General features: G+C 29.8%; 1 protein-coding gene across 1 annotated transcript in view; it reads left to right on the plus strand.

The window, feature by feature from the left end:
• LOC142332489 (protein O-mannosyl-transferase TMTC1-like) overlaps positions 1-16,412 on the plus strand; it is a 755,673-nt gene that overhangs the window by 499,095 nt on the left and 240,166 nt on the right. Inside the window, exon 7 of the mRNA XM_075378938.1 lies at positions 8,047-8,236. Coding sequence (XP_075235053.1) covers positions 8,047-8,236 — 190 coding nt within the window. The remainder of the gene's footprint in view (positions 1-8,046; positions 8,237-16,412) is intronic.

Here is a 16,412-nt window from a genome sequence, read left to right on the forward strand (position 1 = left end):
TAGAATAAGGGGCGCGGTCGCTAAGGATGACGGGGGGAGGTTCGCACACAAGAACAATAATAGAGACAGGTGGACTTTACCGACCCAGCAATACGAAACCAAGTGGAATTCAAACATTCCTTGTAACAAAACAACGGGACCTACCCTAGCTGGGAATTCGTAGAAATAACGGAAAAACTTTATGCCAGAATGGCGTAAACAATAGGTATCTGTAAAGTAAGGTGAACTGAAGTAAAGTAGCGTGAGGAAAAGAAGGAAAAAATGAAGAAATACGGTTAAAAAGGATCAAGAATACAACGATTACAGTACAATGGAAAACAAAAAAAAAACAAAACAGAAAGCAAAAAATAAACTAAGCGTAAGATAAGAAAGAAAACGGGCTGCAAATTGAGCTATGTGTTGTTTGTTGCCTTGTTGTTCCTATAGTGTTACACATCTTATTAATCCCCCAACCCTAATTCTTCCACCCTCTTCCACTTGCTTCCCCGTACTTCTCCGCTACCTTTATAGTCTAGCTTACATTGTACAGCTTTACCTCTTCTATGAAATTTTCCTTCGTGCATTGTCTTTCTCTTTCGTCTCCTTTACCAGAGTTTATTATGAAGCGCGTGCGCGTGTGTTTGGAAGCACACTCGCATACAAAATAAACATCTATTATACTTTTTCGTATTTTTACATCCTACGGTTTGGAGATGAATACAAAATTACTTCATATTTTTTTGTAGCATATAAAATAATCTGAAATTTCATATTTGCTTAAAACTAAATGAATACATTTTAAGAAAAAAAAAAATTATTATTATTATTATTTTTATTTCTACAGTTACTATTACGGAAGTACACAAATAATTTAATAATTACGTCTAAATCTTAATATTATTTAAATAGCTGTTTCTTTTATTTAAACAACATTTTTACATTTGTCATCAAAATTTTGACAAATGAGATTTACATGAAAAAAGTTTGTACAAAACTAGTCCCAAAAAACGTCACTGTTGAACAGAAAAACAACAGGTTAGGAGTGTGCCACGATCTTCTTAAAACTCACCATGATTTTCTAAAAAATGTTATTATTAGTGATGAAATTTGACTACTTGAGTACGACCCAGAAACAAAATTCCAGATCAAGGAATGGCACACTTTAAACTCACCACATCCCAAAAAAGCATAAATGAGCAAATCAAAAATCAAAAGCATACTAATTTGTTTTTTAGTAATAGTAATGGCATTGTCCATAAGGAGTTTTTGCCTACAGAATAAACAACAGATCGATATGTTTACCGAGAAATTCTTTAAAGACTGAGAAAAAGAGTTGCCCGCGTGAGATCAGCCATCAAAGACAACTGGATGTTGCATCATGACAATGCACCTTGTAACACTGCATTCTCAATTAATGAGTTTTTGGTAAAGAAATACATTCCTGTAGTTCCTCAACCACCTTATTCAGCTGACTTGAGTCCCTGCGACATTTTCCAGTTCCCAAATTTAAAAAAACACATCAAAGAACACCATTTTGCAACAGTAGAAAACATAAAAAAATGTAACCGACCATCTGAAGGACATTCCTGTTTCTGAGTTGCAACACTGCTATGAAGAATTGGAAAACCGTTTGTTCCGTATTACTTGAGAGGATGAATGAGGGTGATATATATGAATTTGAATTAAGTATAGTCTTGTACAGTCTCAGGTCGACCACTCCTGAGAAATGTGGTTAATTGAAACCCAACCACCAAAGAACACCGGTATCCACGATGTAGTATTTACCTTTACTAGGATTTAAATCTTATAATTCGGCTTCGAAATCAGCTGATTTGCGATGACGAGTTAAATATTAGACCAGCCTGGTAGGCTACTTATTGTTCACTAGTTGAACATACAGTAAAGTATACTTAGGAAAATAAAAAAAGAAATATATATATATATATATATAAAATGATAACATGAGCCGCTTAATAAAACCTATTTCTTCATATCTCTGGAAATCTATGTCTGAATCTATTGGCGTTAGGAAATAATTAGTTGTTGATACAGAGAAGAAAGATATGATAAGGTATTCTAAATTTAATAAGATCTTCTCAAGTTAACTACAAGGAAACTCCAAGGAAGGGAGAAGCATTTTTAGGAAAGTTGCCATGTAGTAAATGATAGAAAAATACAAATCGAATACTGTTCTTGATCTCAAAGGTGGTAATTCAAATTATTTTTAAGTTGAACACTGGATAAATGATAATATTTAAAAAAATATATATAATTCAATTGATATATATTTCATATCATAACAAAATAATTGTCAGTGATCTGACGAGAGAAACGAATCTCTTATAAAAATAACACTTTTATTCCCAAGAATGACAAGCATCTATCAAACGTACAACATTTATATTGAAATCTTTTTTTATAAAAATAAATTTTTAAATGTAAAATAAGAAATAATGCTTACTTCGAATAAGTTGTACTTAAATTTATGTTATAGTAATATAATAACATTTATCCATAAATTTTTAAATTAAAAAAAAAATTAACGTAAATTAAATAAATTTTTAAATTTGCCTTTAATTTTTTGTTAGTTAAATTAATTTTTTAATTCTGTCTTTTTGAAATTGGCAATAAATTAATATATTAATATTAAAATTTATTTGATATTTTGACAGAAATGTAAGGGAATATTTTTTGTTTCTTATCAGTTGATAAGCAGTCTATGTATTCATGGTTCTAAAAATTTATCATAATTGTTATTTGTAATTTTCAAATAATAAAACATATTTAATAATTTTTTTAACATAAATAATTTATTTTTTAAAGAAGCTTTTTTGATAACTATCGGTTTTATTCAAATATATATATATATATATATATATATGTGTGTGTGTGTGTGTGTGTGTGTGTGTGTGTGTGTGTGTGTGTGTGTGTATAAAACCGTTAGGGCTTGCTTCAATTGCCCTTACATTTTAGCCAAGGGGTTCTGCCCTCTTAACTCCCGCTGTGTTTGTTATTACCAACGATTACCCATATGTATCATAAAAATTTGAAAACGATCGATTGATTGGTTCTCATGCGATATTGTTGCAAACGGACAAACATTATCCGCAAAATTTCGCACTTTTTTTCTCCCGAATAATTCACCTTGAGCAAGTTAGATTCTTTATTTATTTGCGGTTATTTTTTTTTATGTTTTTCTATCTGCCCAGTACCTCTTCATTCTTTCTGAAATCTCTTTCCTTCGTTCTTCAGAATGTTCAGCTCTGTTGCTCTTGCGTTTTGGAGCTTTTTAGAACATTTTATTTTCATCTTCTCCTTAACATCGTTCTTTCTCTTATATTTTCTTTAGTTATTTTCAGTTCTTCCAGATCTTCTTGGACTTATTTTAACCATTTGCTTTTAGTTTTTCCTCCCTTTTGAAGAGATGAAAGATTTGCTTAGTCAATCTACTGTTATTCATTCTAAATAAACGGGAGTAAAATTCAATTCATCTTTTCCTTATCGTGTCTCACAGTTTTTCAATTTTAGTATAACATTTTTTATTTGAAATTAATTTTAACCTGATTATTTTGAAGTTTAGAACCATATTTTTCTTATAAATTTTCCTTTTTTTTAGAATTTCTACTAAAGCTTTGTTGCACAGTCTTAAAAGTTTTCTGACGGATAGAGCGCTTCCTTCTTTATCACAGTTTTAATGTGAAGAGTTCCATGATAAAGACTGTATATTATATGTGTTTGTCGTTAGCTGGAAAGCTAATTCCATTTCATTAGCTCTAACTGTTAACGCTTTTTTATCTGAATAATTCCAACTGATCCATTCTCCGAGATATTTGAAATTATCCACTTATTCTATTTTTTTTTTTTTTATTATTCTAAGGAAATTAGCGATTTTTAGTCCCATTTTATAAGCTTGTTTTTCTAATTGTTTAATTTCTTGCTCAGGGTCTTTCCAATTTTCGGCTAATAATGCATTATTATCAGCTAAAGCCAAACAGTTAATTCTTTAGTTCCCAGTCTTATTCCACTGTTTTTATTCAAAATTTTGTTCTATTTATATATTACATAGTTATAAATGGCTAAATGTTCCAAATATATGTAACATTTTTTTCAGATAATCAAAAATTCAACAATAAATAAAAATAATTGAAATAATTTATCTCATTAAAACATTATTTCAATAATTGTTTGGAATTTAATTACTTGTTGAAAATAAATGTTAAATCCTTGTTAATAAAAATTATTGTATATATTATAACAACCTTTTAAGGTAATAAATAACTAGAATTTAATATAAAAATCGGAAAAAAAAATAAAAACCATGCGAATGAAAGTAAATAATTTTAAATCATGATGTATAAATTTTGAAATTTATAATGGATCTCAATTGAATAAACCACGTATAACAGTAATCATCAAAATATTTTGACGTTTTCAATGAAATTAATCCTTTCATATGATTTCATTTTATAACATCAAATAGAAAAAGCTAGCTAGCTAGGTAACAAACCTACCAGGGTTGTTTTATATTATTATAATTTAAACATTCGATCAGTTAAAAAAAAAAAAGTTATGCTTTTGATTTGTCATTTACAGTATATAATTTAAATCAAACTAAATATATCATTGAAATTTAATCTCCTTTAAAATAAATAACAATAGAATTGACGTCAGTGTTTCATCTTTGTTTATGGGAATTTTATTGTTTTATAACTATTTAATATTTTTCCATTGTATGTTTATGTTTAGATATTATAATTCTTAAATAAAGAATAAATAAATATATATATATACAAAACGCTAATATTGGTTTTTTTTTTTAATTTATCTTTAAATTTTGACGAACTGAAGCGAAAAGAAAAATACATTCAATAATTTAGTAAATCTAAATTGGAAGAAAATAAGAAAAGTCAAAATTTAAAAAAAATGTATTATAGACAAAAGTTTTAAGTAGTGTTTACAGGACTCACAACCGCTTATACTGTGCCTATTAAGGAAGGTATGATTTTTTTTTTTTGTCTTTGAATTCCCATATTTTCAATCGCCTGGACCAATGGCTGGTGATATAAAAAAACATTACTTACATAGGTTTTAGGCCCTTATCCAAAATATTATCCCTTATCCTTATCCAAAGAATATTAGGAACTTAAAACGAATTTGATATTTAACTTAATGAGAAAGTTATAGCGACATTCTTTTTTTTTCGTAAAAGCCTTCCCATTTCCATCCCCATGGTCCGATTATGCCTATTAATTTTTTGTCGTTATATTTAATGTATCAATTTGAAAGTGATTGACGGAAAATACGGCAGTTATCGTGTCCACAAGAAAGTTAAACACACACACATATATATATATATATATATATATATATATATATACAGTAATACCTCTACAAAACGGAAACCTCCTCAAAACCTACTGTTCCCAAGTCCCGATATATTTTTATAGAAATTAATCTCTTCAAGAGGGAAAACTCCACAATACGGAAAGGAAAAGAAACATAGATTTTACTTTTGATTTTACGTATTAATCTTGTCCCACAAGACGGAAAGAAAATTAAAAAAAGGTTGTACATTCCCACGATTTGGTAATTATAAATCCAGCAGAGATGATTATTATTATAATAAACAGTACTGTAACTGTTGTTTATCTAACAATCAACTTTTAGGTGAGGCTAAAGATATAGACACAAGAAATAGTTATCGACTGGAAAAATAAAGGTTCATAACTCAGGTTCACAACCTGCGTTTATGAACCGAACAGGTTCGTAACCTGCGGTTATTTCTTAAATTATAGCCGCAGGTTACGAACCAAAAAATATCGGTAATTGCGATGAAAACAATTTATTTTTTCAAGTTATACCGAACAAAAACCTTTTTTCAAAAATGAAAAGTGTACTGGAGCAAACAATCCAAAGAAAGACTGTTCTGTTGTACGGTTTTGCGGATGCCACGTTGCTTAAACCATTGGTGATGTAAATCTTGGAAAGCCTCGCTGTTTCAAAAATGTTGTTCAGTTACCACTGGAATGGTATGCTAATAAAACGTCTTTGATGACGTCTAACATAATGAAAAAATAGCTATATAATTTAAATGAAAAAATGGTTAGCGAAAATAGAAATATTCTACTGTTTTTAGACGATGCGTCGTGTCATCCTCATGGAAATTATTCTAACATAAAATTTGTGTTCTTTCCTCCAAACACAACTATTGTAACTCAACCAATTGCATCATAAAATTCATTATCGGAAACACTTTCTGCAGTAGCTAGTTGCCAATATTGATTCATGTTCATCTGTTCAAAAACTGACGCGTAACTGTTCCGGATGCACTAAGGTGCCTCTCTTTATCGTACAAACAAATTACAAATAACTGTGTTAAAAATACAATTAAAAAAGCTGATTTCTGCACTGCAACCGATAATGATTATGTACCCGATACATGTACTTTGCTCAGTACAACAATATTGAGTGAAGTTGAATTTTTGTTGCGTAGAAAGCGGTCAAACATCGGTTCATGCTGAATGCTTCGTGAGTATTGATAGTGATTTGGTAACCGAAGAAGGATTTCAGACTGTAGATGAAACTTTGTAACTAGCAAGATTAACGAAAGTTCAGAAGAAAAGGACACCGAAACGACACAGAAAACAAAATTCAGTTTCGGAGAAGCAATAGGTATGGTCGCACCGCTGGAAGAATTCGCGATTCGTATAAACAGCAATGATTTGCGATAGAATATGTTAACCGCTAGAATATATTATTGAAAACGAATGTTTGGGGGGTAAGTTATTGAAACAAAACTGTACGTGATTATTTAAAAAAATTATTTTATTTTATTTTTAGGCTAAGTATATGTCTTCCAATTAAACGTAACTTAAATGAAAAATTACTAATTTGTAAAAATATAAAATACTCTCTTTTACAACTGAACAATTTTTGAAAATTGTTGGTTAATGTTCTCTACATGCAGTATAATTTCCGGATTATTCCAAATGTTTATCCTTGTCTTACTTCATTTTACACTTCTAAAATTCGTAGTACAGAACCTCATGATAAATAACTTCGATTTCTAAAACTCTATAAGACGGAAACATATTCAAAACGGAATTCTTACTCGGTCCCGTCAGATTCCTTTTTGGGGAGATTTTACTGCATAAACTTTGAACTGACGGTGGTTTTGGGGTCTGGGGGATGTGAAACGCGACGATATATCAAAATTTTCCAGAAGTCGTATCATAGTACCCATTAAAAATAGGTAGCTTTCTTATGAAATATACCTAAAATAAATACACTATAAAAATTATAAATTTTCCTGGAAAGATTTTAATTTGGATTGGATGTACTCAATTAAAAATTATGTTATTCATTTTCCTTTGTACCTTCCTTTTAATTTTTAACTTATTTATAACTGTTATTTATATATATTTTTTAATTAGCAATGTGTACATTCTAATTAGGGATAACGTGTGTATGGATTTATGCCTTACAATATATCATTACGATCTACTACCTCTATTACGTAAATTCTTTCATTATTTTTATTATCTTAATTTTATTTTTAAGCAAATTTTTGCTTTTAAGCCATAAGCCATATTATTATGTAAAACTATATAAATTATAATTCCCCTTACCAACCAATGAAATTAATTATAATATTCTAGCGCTGTTTGAAATTATTTTCCATCTTCAGGAACATCTGATAAACTTGTATATAAGTATTCACTTCACATATTATATACAAGTTTATCAGATGTTCCTGAAGAAGGAAAAATAACTTCTGAAAGCGCTAGAACATAATAATTAATTGCATTTTTTGGAAAGCGGAATTATAATTTATATATTTTTTTATATATATCAACGGGCCATCCTAAATAAAATTATTCTAAATCATATTACTACGATGTATTATATATTTACGGAAATTTATAGCCTTCTTTGCAAATCTACATGACAAAAAATAGTTATTAATAGGATTCTTTTTATAATAATGCGGTAATAAATTTTTCTTTACACTACAATGTCTAGATTAATAACAATTGTTATTGAATTTCTTGATTTGTATGTTAACAGGTTATTGACCTTCTGTTATCTGGCCGCATTCAATTTCTGGTTGTTGTTATGTCCGGCTACATTAAGTCATGATTGGCAAATGGGTTCTATACCACTGGTTACTTCACTAGCAGATTATAGAAATGTAGCTACTTGTCTTTTCTTTGCTGGTGTTTTATGGCTTGCCTATCGAATAATAGCTGATTTTGAGGTATGTATTATTTTATATTACACAATCTATTATGAGTTTATTACAAGTGAGATTTTTTTTTGCATGATATAAAACGTATAATATTTTGTTATGGATATAAAGGGAGCATCGACTAAATTTGGATATCGGGGTTTGGTAAATATCGATGTATCAATATTCCCTTAGTAAAAAAAAAATACAAAAAATATTTATAAAAATTTCCGTAAGATGTATGCAAGTAGGTTCATATCTTCGGAATGCTTCAGAAAAAAATCTTCAAAAGAAGCACAAAAATTTCTATATTTGGTGGGGGGTGGGGTGAAAATGGATTATATGTTGGGGAAAATAGAAAAATGGGAAGGGGTAGTTTACAGCAATTTAAATTTTTGAGTTTTTATCTAGTGGTATAGTACAGTATTGAGTTATTTTTTTCTGTGAAAGTATTTATTAATTAATTTTTTTTAAATTTCATAATTTGAAATCAATTTTATTTATGATTTAAGAATATTCAACATTATTTTTAAACATTTACCTCATATCTTGAAAATATATTGAAAAATGTTGATATTTGGCATTATATATAAATACCGATATCACAACTTTGGTCTGGTTTTGACCTATATGACAAGGGGGACACATATTCTTTTAATTACTTTTTGTAAATTAATTTCTTTTTGATCTTATTGATTAACGTTGCACCACATTTTGCAAACGTATTGAAGTAAATAATAACTCCAGTAAAGAAATGTGTTACCTCAAAAAATAAGATAGCTGAATAGTTCCCATGTTTAAATATAAAATTGTTATAGCTCTAAAAGGGAAAGTATTGTAATCGGTCCAGTTTGGGAATATGGGGTTTTCACCGGATCTTGACTCTTTGGCACTTTTGTTTTAATAGGTGAAGGAACCCATCTACGGGCGCCAAGGAAGTGTCGGCTCGCTAACAGGTTCCGCAAGGTGTTATTAAAAGCGTACGTGTACCTCCGTACTACCGACTAAACCTCCACCACTGGCTCTCGACACTTCCTGAAACAACTTAAGGAAGCGTTTCATCAAGAAGAGGGTGATACGCCCTCACACATAGTCATGCACCAATCATGCACAGAGCAAAAAAACAAGAATCACGCCACAAGCACACCAAATAGTCGCAACAGATCAACAAACACGCATCATACACATCAAGCACACAAATCTTTCACAATACTTACTGGAGGCTGCCATTGAGTAGACGGGTGGAGTGCCCCCAGGCGATCCCCACATGCATGGGAACACCCTAGGCGCTCAGGAGAGGGTCTGTCCGCCCTCTTACCCTCTATGTCTCGTTCTCGAGCAAGACTCCTCCCAGGCACTTAGTTCTTCCATGACCTTGTTTGTAAATCTAGACATCGCCATCCAGTTACTCTCCGATTTTAGTACCTCCTCAGACATTAATACGGTCCCTCTATGGATGTTACTTAGCAGTTCTACTGTCACATCCTCAAATCTGGAGCAGGAGTAAAACACAGACAAAAGAGTTCTCCTCATCACAAACTGGGCAAGAATCACAGTAGTCCAACCCAAATGTAAATAGGTAGGAACTGAATCCTAAATGGCCCACCAGAAACTAAGTCAAATATAATCAAGCGAGCCATGGGGTATCACACCATCTCCTGATATTTCTCACCCAACGTTGCGGACGCACCGTTGGGTGAGAAATATCAGGAGATGGTCCACTGACCCTTATTATCACCATCCCATCGCCGCTGCCACGAATCCATAAGTTCTTACATCAGTATTCCAGTCTGTTTCTTCCTTTCAGCAGGTGGTATCGGACCTAACTTTTTCTGATGTTAATGTTCGTATGTACATGCATGTGTTCGGTTTTGGCCTCTAAATCACCTTATACCTCCAGAAAAATCTGGACCAATTTTGAAAAAACTTGTTCAGATATTTTCTATACATAAGGCACTGATGCCATTAAATTTTCAACTTAAAAGGTCAGAGAGGTGAGGCTATAGAGCAAGGTCAGGTGAGTGGTAGAATTAAATAAACAAATAATATTTAAAGTATAAAAAGATATCGTGGTCTGGCTTGATCTCGAACTCGATCGCATGGTTGAATCGGTACCTGGTTCGTTAGGTCTCGAGGCTACACCAGTCTGCCGATCGCGGCGTTAGCCGGGTGATAGAAAAGTCCTACAACTGTGTTGTCAGCTTTTTACTTCCTTGTTCGAAATAAAGTAAGTAATGTGACTACGAAAGATTCCGATTTCAGATTTCAACGGAAATATCCATTTTGACCAACCCTAAATCCATTTTGACTAGTCTCGGCTGACGTCTGTACGTAAGTACGTATGACTCAGAAACGTCTCGCATAACTCAGAAACGATTAGCAGTAAGATGTTAAAATTTTGGATTTAGGACTGTTGTAAAATTTAGTTGTGCACCTACCATTTTGATTGCAATCGAGTACACCAAAAGTTTCCAAAAAAGTTCATCCAAGTTTTTTTTTGGGTTGAGGGTGCTAAATTATATGAGACAGTTGTCAAAAAGGAATCAATTTGATCCAAATATTTTGATTTTTTTATTTCTAGCAAATTTATTCTAAAGTATAATTTTGATGACAAAAATGTCATTCGGTCAGTGATCAAAAGAAGAGATTTGATTTTTTCTGAATTATTTTCTTCTTCATATTTCCTTATTTTTTAAGGAGAAAACATCATTTGATGATGGGTGTCAAGTCGGATATACACTTTTTTACTGATAATTTTTATTTTTTTTATTTTTTGCTACTCGCATAATAATCTTACTATTAAGTAATTAAATCATTAATATTTTTAAAAAGTTATGGGGTATTTAAAATAAAAATCTGTGAAGGCCAAAGCTGAAAGTTATATAAAGCCTTTTTCTTCTTAATTGTTTTATCTATGAAATAACGAAATAAATTTTTTACTATCAAATACACATATAAAAAATAAAAAGTTATTCCCGAAAATATTTTTGTGAAGTGTTTAACACTTTTACTGACAATGAAGGCTGAAAAATAGGAAAAAAAGAAGGATTAAAATGGAGGCCTTTTTAATGTGATGTTATAGGAAGACATTGAAAATTAAGGATTTGATAAAAATTGAAGTCAAAAGACTAATACGAGATGATAGAGATTTATAGTAGAATATTATAAAGAGAGGAATGATGATAATGGTTTTTCATTATAAAAAACATTTTTTTTTTAAATAAGAAAAAGTTATTTACATGACGAGCAAGGTCATTTCCTGTTACACCGCAGATTTGCGCATAAAATGACTGACGTTACATCTGCCTTAAGGCGCAGTATAATTAAAGACCATTGTGTACTTCACATGCGTTTCTTTTCGTACAGATATAAATTAGCTACTTAAATATAAACTTAAATTTTCTTCCCTAAATAAAAATTCTGATTCATTTTTACAATTCTTAAGAATCTACGCAGGGCTAAAAAAATTCTTCCCTGGAAGATTTAAAAAACAATATGTTATTGAAAGTTTTATGACTGTACATTTAATTTTTCCTTACAAAGTAATTTGTTGTAAGCATAATGAATTCATCAGTTTTTATTAAAATCAGCCACCTCGTCAAACTGGTATGTATGGTCTATTTTTACGCGAAAGTTAAATTACATATTAGTATACTCGCTTCATGATGTGATTTCATCTATATTATTTGGTATTTCATGAAATTTTCACTATATTTTTTATATACTGTATAATATTATTTTAAAGGTTAAGAGAGTAATTTTCAAATTTTATCTTGTAAATTTGAAAGTTAAATTAAAATATGACATCATTCAATATTATATATGAAAAAATGTCAAAAATATTTAAAAATAACTCTTTTTTTTGTGAGGCATTCCATTTAGGGTTTTATAAAGTAATTACATTTTTAATCAACAGTTAAAAATGAATTGGTTATCAAAATGTTGATAATGAGAGTGCGCTTTCAGAAATAAATCACACACACCCGCGCGCGTGTATACATACATATATATATGAATCAGTAAAAGTGAAATAATGATTTTACTGTATAAACTTCCTTTTATATAATGAATTCTGATAGACCATTTTATGTGTATGTTTATGAAATGATTTTAAATCTAGATTTTGCATTATTCAAAACTTCATTATAAATTATAAACCGATTTTTTTTTCTTTTATATTACAAAATGAGATTTAATCGTGAAGTTAACAAAGTAAAAAAATTATTATTCAAACACAAAATTAAAACGGTATTCACTTCATTTGTTAACAATGAATTGAAATTAAAGCTTAATTTAAATAATCTTTCTTTCTACTGATTTAGATAACAAACCATAGTTTATTTATGTTAATAATTGAATATTTATGAGGTTGGAATGAGTAGGTTAGATTGGTAGTGCTTATACGGATGAATACATAGTTGGTGTATGGAAGGAGAAGTGAGCTGTTTTCTAGGGTTAGCTTGTAACATGATTAAATGGGTCTCAGTTGTTGAAAATTCTGAGGTTTAGTTATTGAATAAAACTTTATACGAAGAGAAAACACTTACCACTAACCGCTATTAATTCTTTATTTTATTTTGTTAGCGCAATAATACATATTATTTTTTTTTAAACCAAGAAAAATTGGTAAACCTGCTTCTAGCTATGTACTTAGTAAATATAAATATGATTAAGATAAATAAAAATATATATAAATAATTTTTTTTTTTTGGCTAATATAATATTAAAATATAAAATAAATAGAAAATTACTATGTAAAAAAGGAAAGATTAATGAATAATGAGGTACAATCACGGAAAGTGGAATAAAACCCGCAAACACAACTTTTAAATGTTAGCGTTTCAGTAAGTAGTCATACATATTCAAAAGTAAATTTTACCACAAAACTCAAGAAAAAATAAATAAAAATCACCCTTATACCGTAGTTCAACTTAGTTCTTTATTAATATAGCTTTAAAATCGTATTATTTAGAGGGAAATATTTGGTTGCAAATTTTCTCGGTATTACTCGGTACAATGATAATTTAAATATTTTAGAAATTTTATTTATTGAGTATTTAAAAAAATCTGTAGTAGAAGAATTATTTTACTGAAATTTGATCACTAAACAAAGCTATGTAAAATGCTAAGTTTCATCCTTGTAGCTGATTGTTAACATTAGAGTCTTTCATCCAGAAGATTTCGGGTCAAATTTATTCTCAAAATTGGTGTTTTTATACGACTGTCCAAAAAGGAGTGTAATGTATTTAGGGTGTATGTATGTAAGTTTGTTTTACATTAGGAGCTCAACTGCTGAATTGATTTATATGTATGTACTCGACGTTGGAATCCTTACATCAGTGGAAGTGTCACAGGCTAAAAAAAGATTTGTTGTGTAATGATCTACACTGGTAGGACATCCTATTTTATTTTTATTTTTTGGCAGGCGTTTTTTAGGTAGATTTCATAAGAAAGTTACCTATTTTATTAGGTACTATGATTCAATTTCCGGAAAATTTCGACATATCTTCGCGTTTCACATCCCCCAGACCCCAAATCATGGTCAGCTCAAACGTTTATACATATATCTATCACTTTCTTGTGGACACGATAACTGCTGTAATTTTGCGCCAATCACTTTCTAGTTGTTCCTTAAAAATAATTCATCCTAAAATCTCGATCGAGTTCGTTTATGGGAAAAATTGGCCATAGGGGTGGAAATTGGGGGCTTTTATGGAAAAAAATCGCTATAACATTCTTACTAAGTAAAACATCGAATTCGTTTAAAGTTCCTACTCTTTTTTGGATAACAGCCTAAAACTTATTTAAGTAACGTTTTTTTATATCACCAACCATTGGCCCAGGGGGTGGAAAAATGTGGTTTTCAAGACAAAAAAAATCATTCCCTTCTTATAGGCACAGTATCGAATCGGTTTAAAGTGGTCGTTAGTCCTCTAAATATTACATAAAACCTTTGTCTGAAACAATATTTGATATGATCAATCCTTACGGTAAGGGATGACCAAAATTTTGCTGGAATTGTAAGAAGATGGGGCTTATTGTATGCTAAACATGTGAACATTTTTTCACATGCAATCATTGTAGTATTAAGTAAATTTAAAGCTATTCTTAATTTAGAAACCTTTTTTTATTCCCTACTTAGCAGTGGTGAAATTTACCTCCACCTTCCTGCATGCCGAAAGGAATTTTTTTAAATTTTTAACAGATTTAAAACTTGTTTATGCCTCTTTCTTTTAAATAAAAAAAAATTACCCAAAATTTCTGAGCTTATTTGTTGTAATTAAGCATCTGCAATAAAACACAATTTAAATTAATAATATTTTGGTACCGTAACAAATTTGAATAAACCAAAAAAGCTGGCAAAATAGTGAATGACTTTCTTGGCTACGCCGGTTAAATCATTATTACTAAAACGAGATTTAAGAATGAAAATTCCGAAATTTCGAATAGAAGTAGTTTTGATTTTAGAGGCCTCCTAACTTAAATTTAAGGAAAAATAAAGAAGTATTTCCTAACAAAAACAAAAATTTAAAAGAGAACTGTTTACAAATATTGATAAAATAAATTAAAACTTTCATGATAATAATGAAAACGTTGCTACCCATTTTGGTTCCGGAGTATAATATATTTTTCAAAGCTATTTTAATTCTAATAACCCTTTGCCTGATAAAGAAAATTATAAATATTTTTTTTTTTTAAATAATAATGAAAGTTAATAGAGCTAAAAACATAATATGTATTTTTTAGTGAGAGGAAAACAATTTAAGAACAATTTCTTTAAATATTCAGTAATAGGTTAAGTTTAACAAATGTATTAAAGTAAGGTTTTTTCTAAATCACGCACCTACTTCAATTAAAGCCAAAACTAGGACGTCAAAATTTTCAAAAAAATCTTGTGTGATTAAGGACCGTTGTTGATAATTTTGGAAGATTGTAGACTTTTTATGATATCCCAAATATATAACGTATACATTTACAAAAAGAATTTGAAAAATATTTAAAAGGAAGAAAGTAGAACAAAAGACATTTATTAAATTTTAAGAGGTGCAGGGTTGAAAATATTTTTTTAATATTATATATATATATATATATATATATATTTTTATATATTTTAGGTAACAAATTTGCTTTGATACAATTTTCTCTAAAATGCTTCTGAAAAATTGGTTTTTGCGGTATATCCCCCAACCCCTAACGACTTTTGAAAAAAAAATTATTACACTCAATTTCCACATATAGAAATATTTACGCAAAATTTGAATATAATCGGGTTTTTTTATCAATTCTGAAATACAAGGGCAAAAGCAGCGCAAAACACATACTTACATACCTACGCTCAATTTACTATTCTTTTTGTCTAGATGAACTAGTTGGACCCAACAGTAAACATTTATAAAAATCCTTATACCCCATTTTTGACACGATCACCATACTTCCCGATTTTAAGAAAGCTATTTTAACTATATTAAATCTTGGATACCGGTGTTCTTTGGTAGTTGGGTTTCAATTAACCATATATCTCAGGAATGGTAGACCTGTATTTTTTCTCTTATTTTCTATTTAGCATCCGAAAGTACCGAAAGGTATTACTTCAGTTGATGAATGAGGATGATATGTATAAATATAATTGAAGTATATAGTCGTGTATAGAAACTGTCGATCTTAGACTGTACAAGATTATACTTCATTTACATTCATAAATATCATCCTCCGAAGTAATACCTTACGGTGGTTCTGGAGGTTAAAATAGAAGAAAACGAAGCTATATTAAATGGAAAATTCTACGAATTAACAAAGAACAATTAAAAAAAAAAAAATTATAAAAACTTCTTTTACCCGGACGATACAACGTTTCATAGTCAGCAAATCTTTTTTCTCCAGTCAAGAAGATTTATAAATTCTTCAGCTTTATTCAGATGTGTCCATAAAGTTATCTTGATCTGAATAATAAAAAGACAAAGGTACTTGAAAAATAACAAAAACCAAACGTGACTGCTTGCTTTACAGTTAGTGGAATAAAACTAGAATAAGTTGACCGTATTCCTTGAGTATCACATGAATGGTAATGGAAATTATCGACTTGAAATCAAATATTGAATTGAACAATCTTTATAAAAATAAGATGTAATTTTACTTCCTAAAAAATATTTTACGAAATACAGATATTAGTTTACTTTTCCTTTTTTGTCTACTTTGTTATGTATTT

Source organism: Lycorma delicatula, chromosome 11 (genome assembly GCF_047948215.1).
Source record: "Lycorma delicatula isolate Av1 chromosome 11, ASM4794821v1, whole genome shotgun sequence".
Taxonomy (NCBI): domain Eukaryota; kingdom Metazoa; phylum Arthropoda; class Insecta; order Hemiptera; family Fulgoridae; genus Lycorma; species Lycorma delicatula.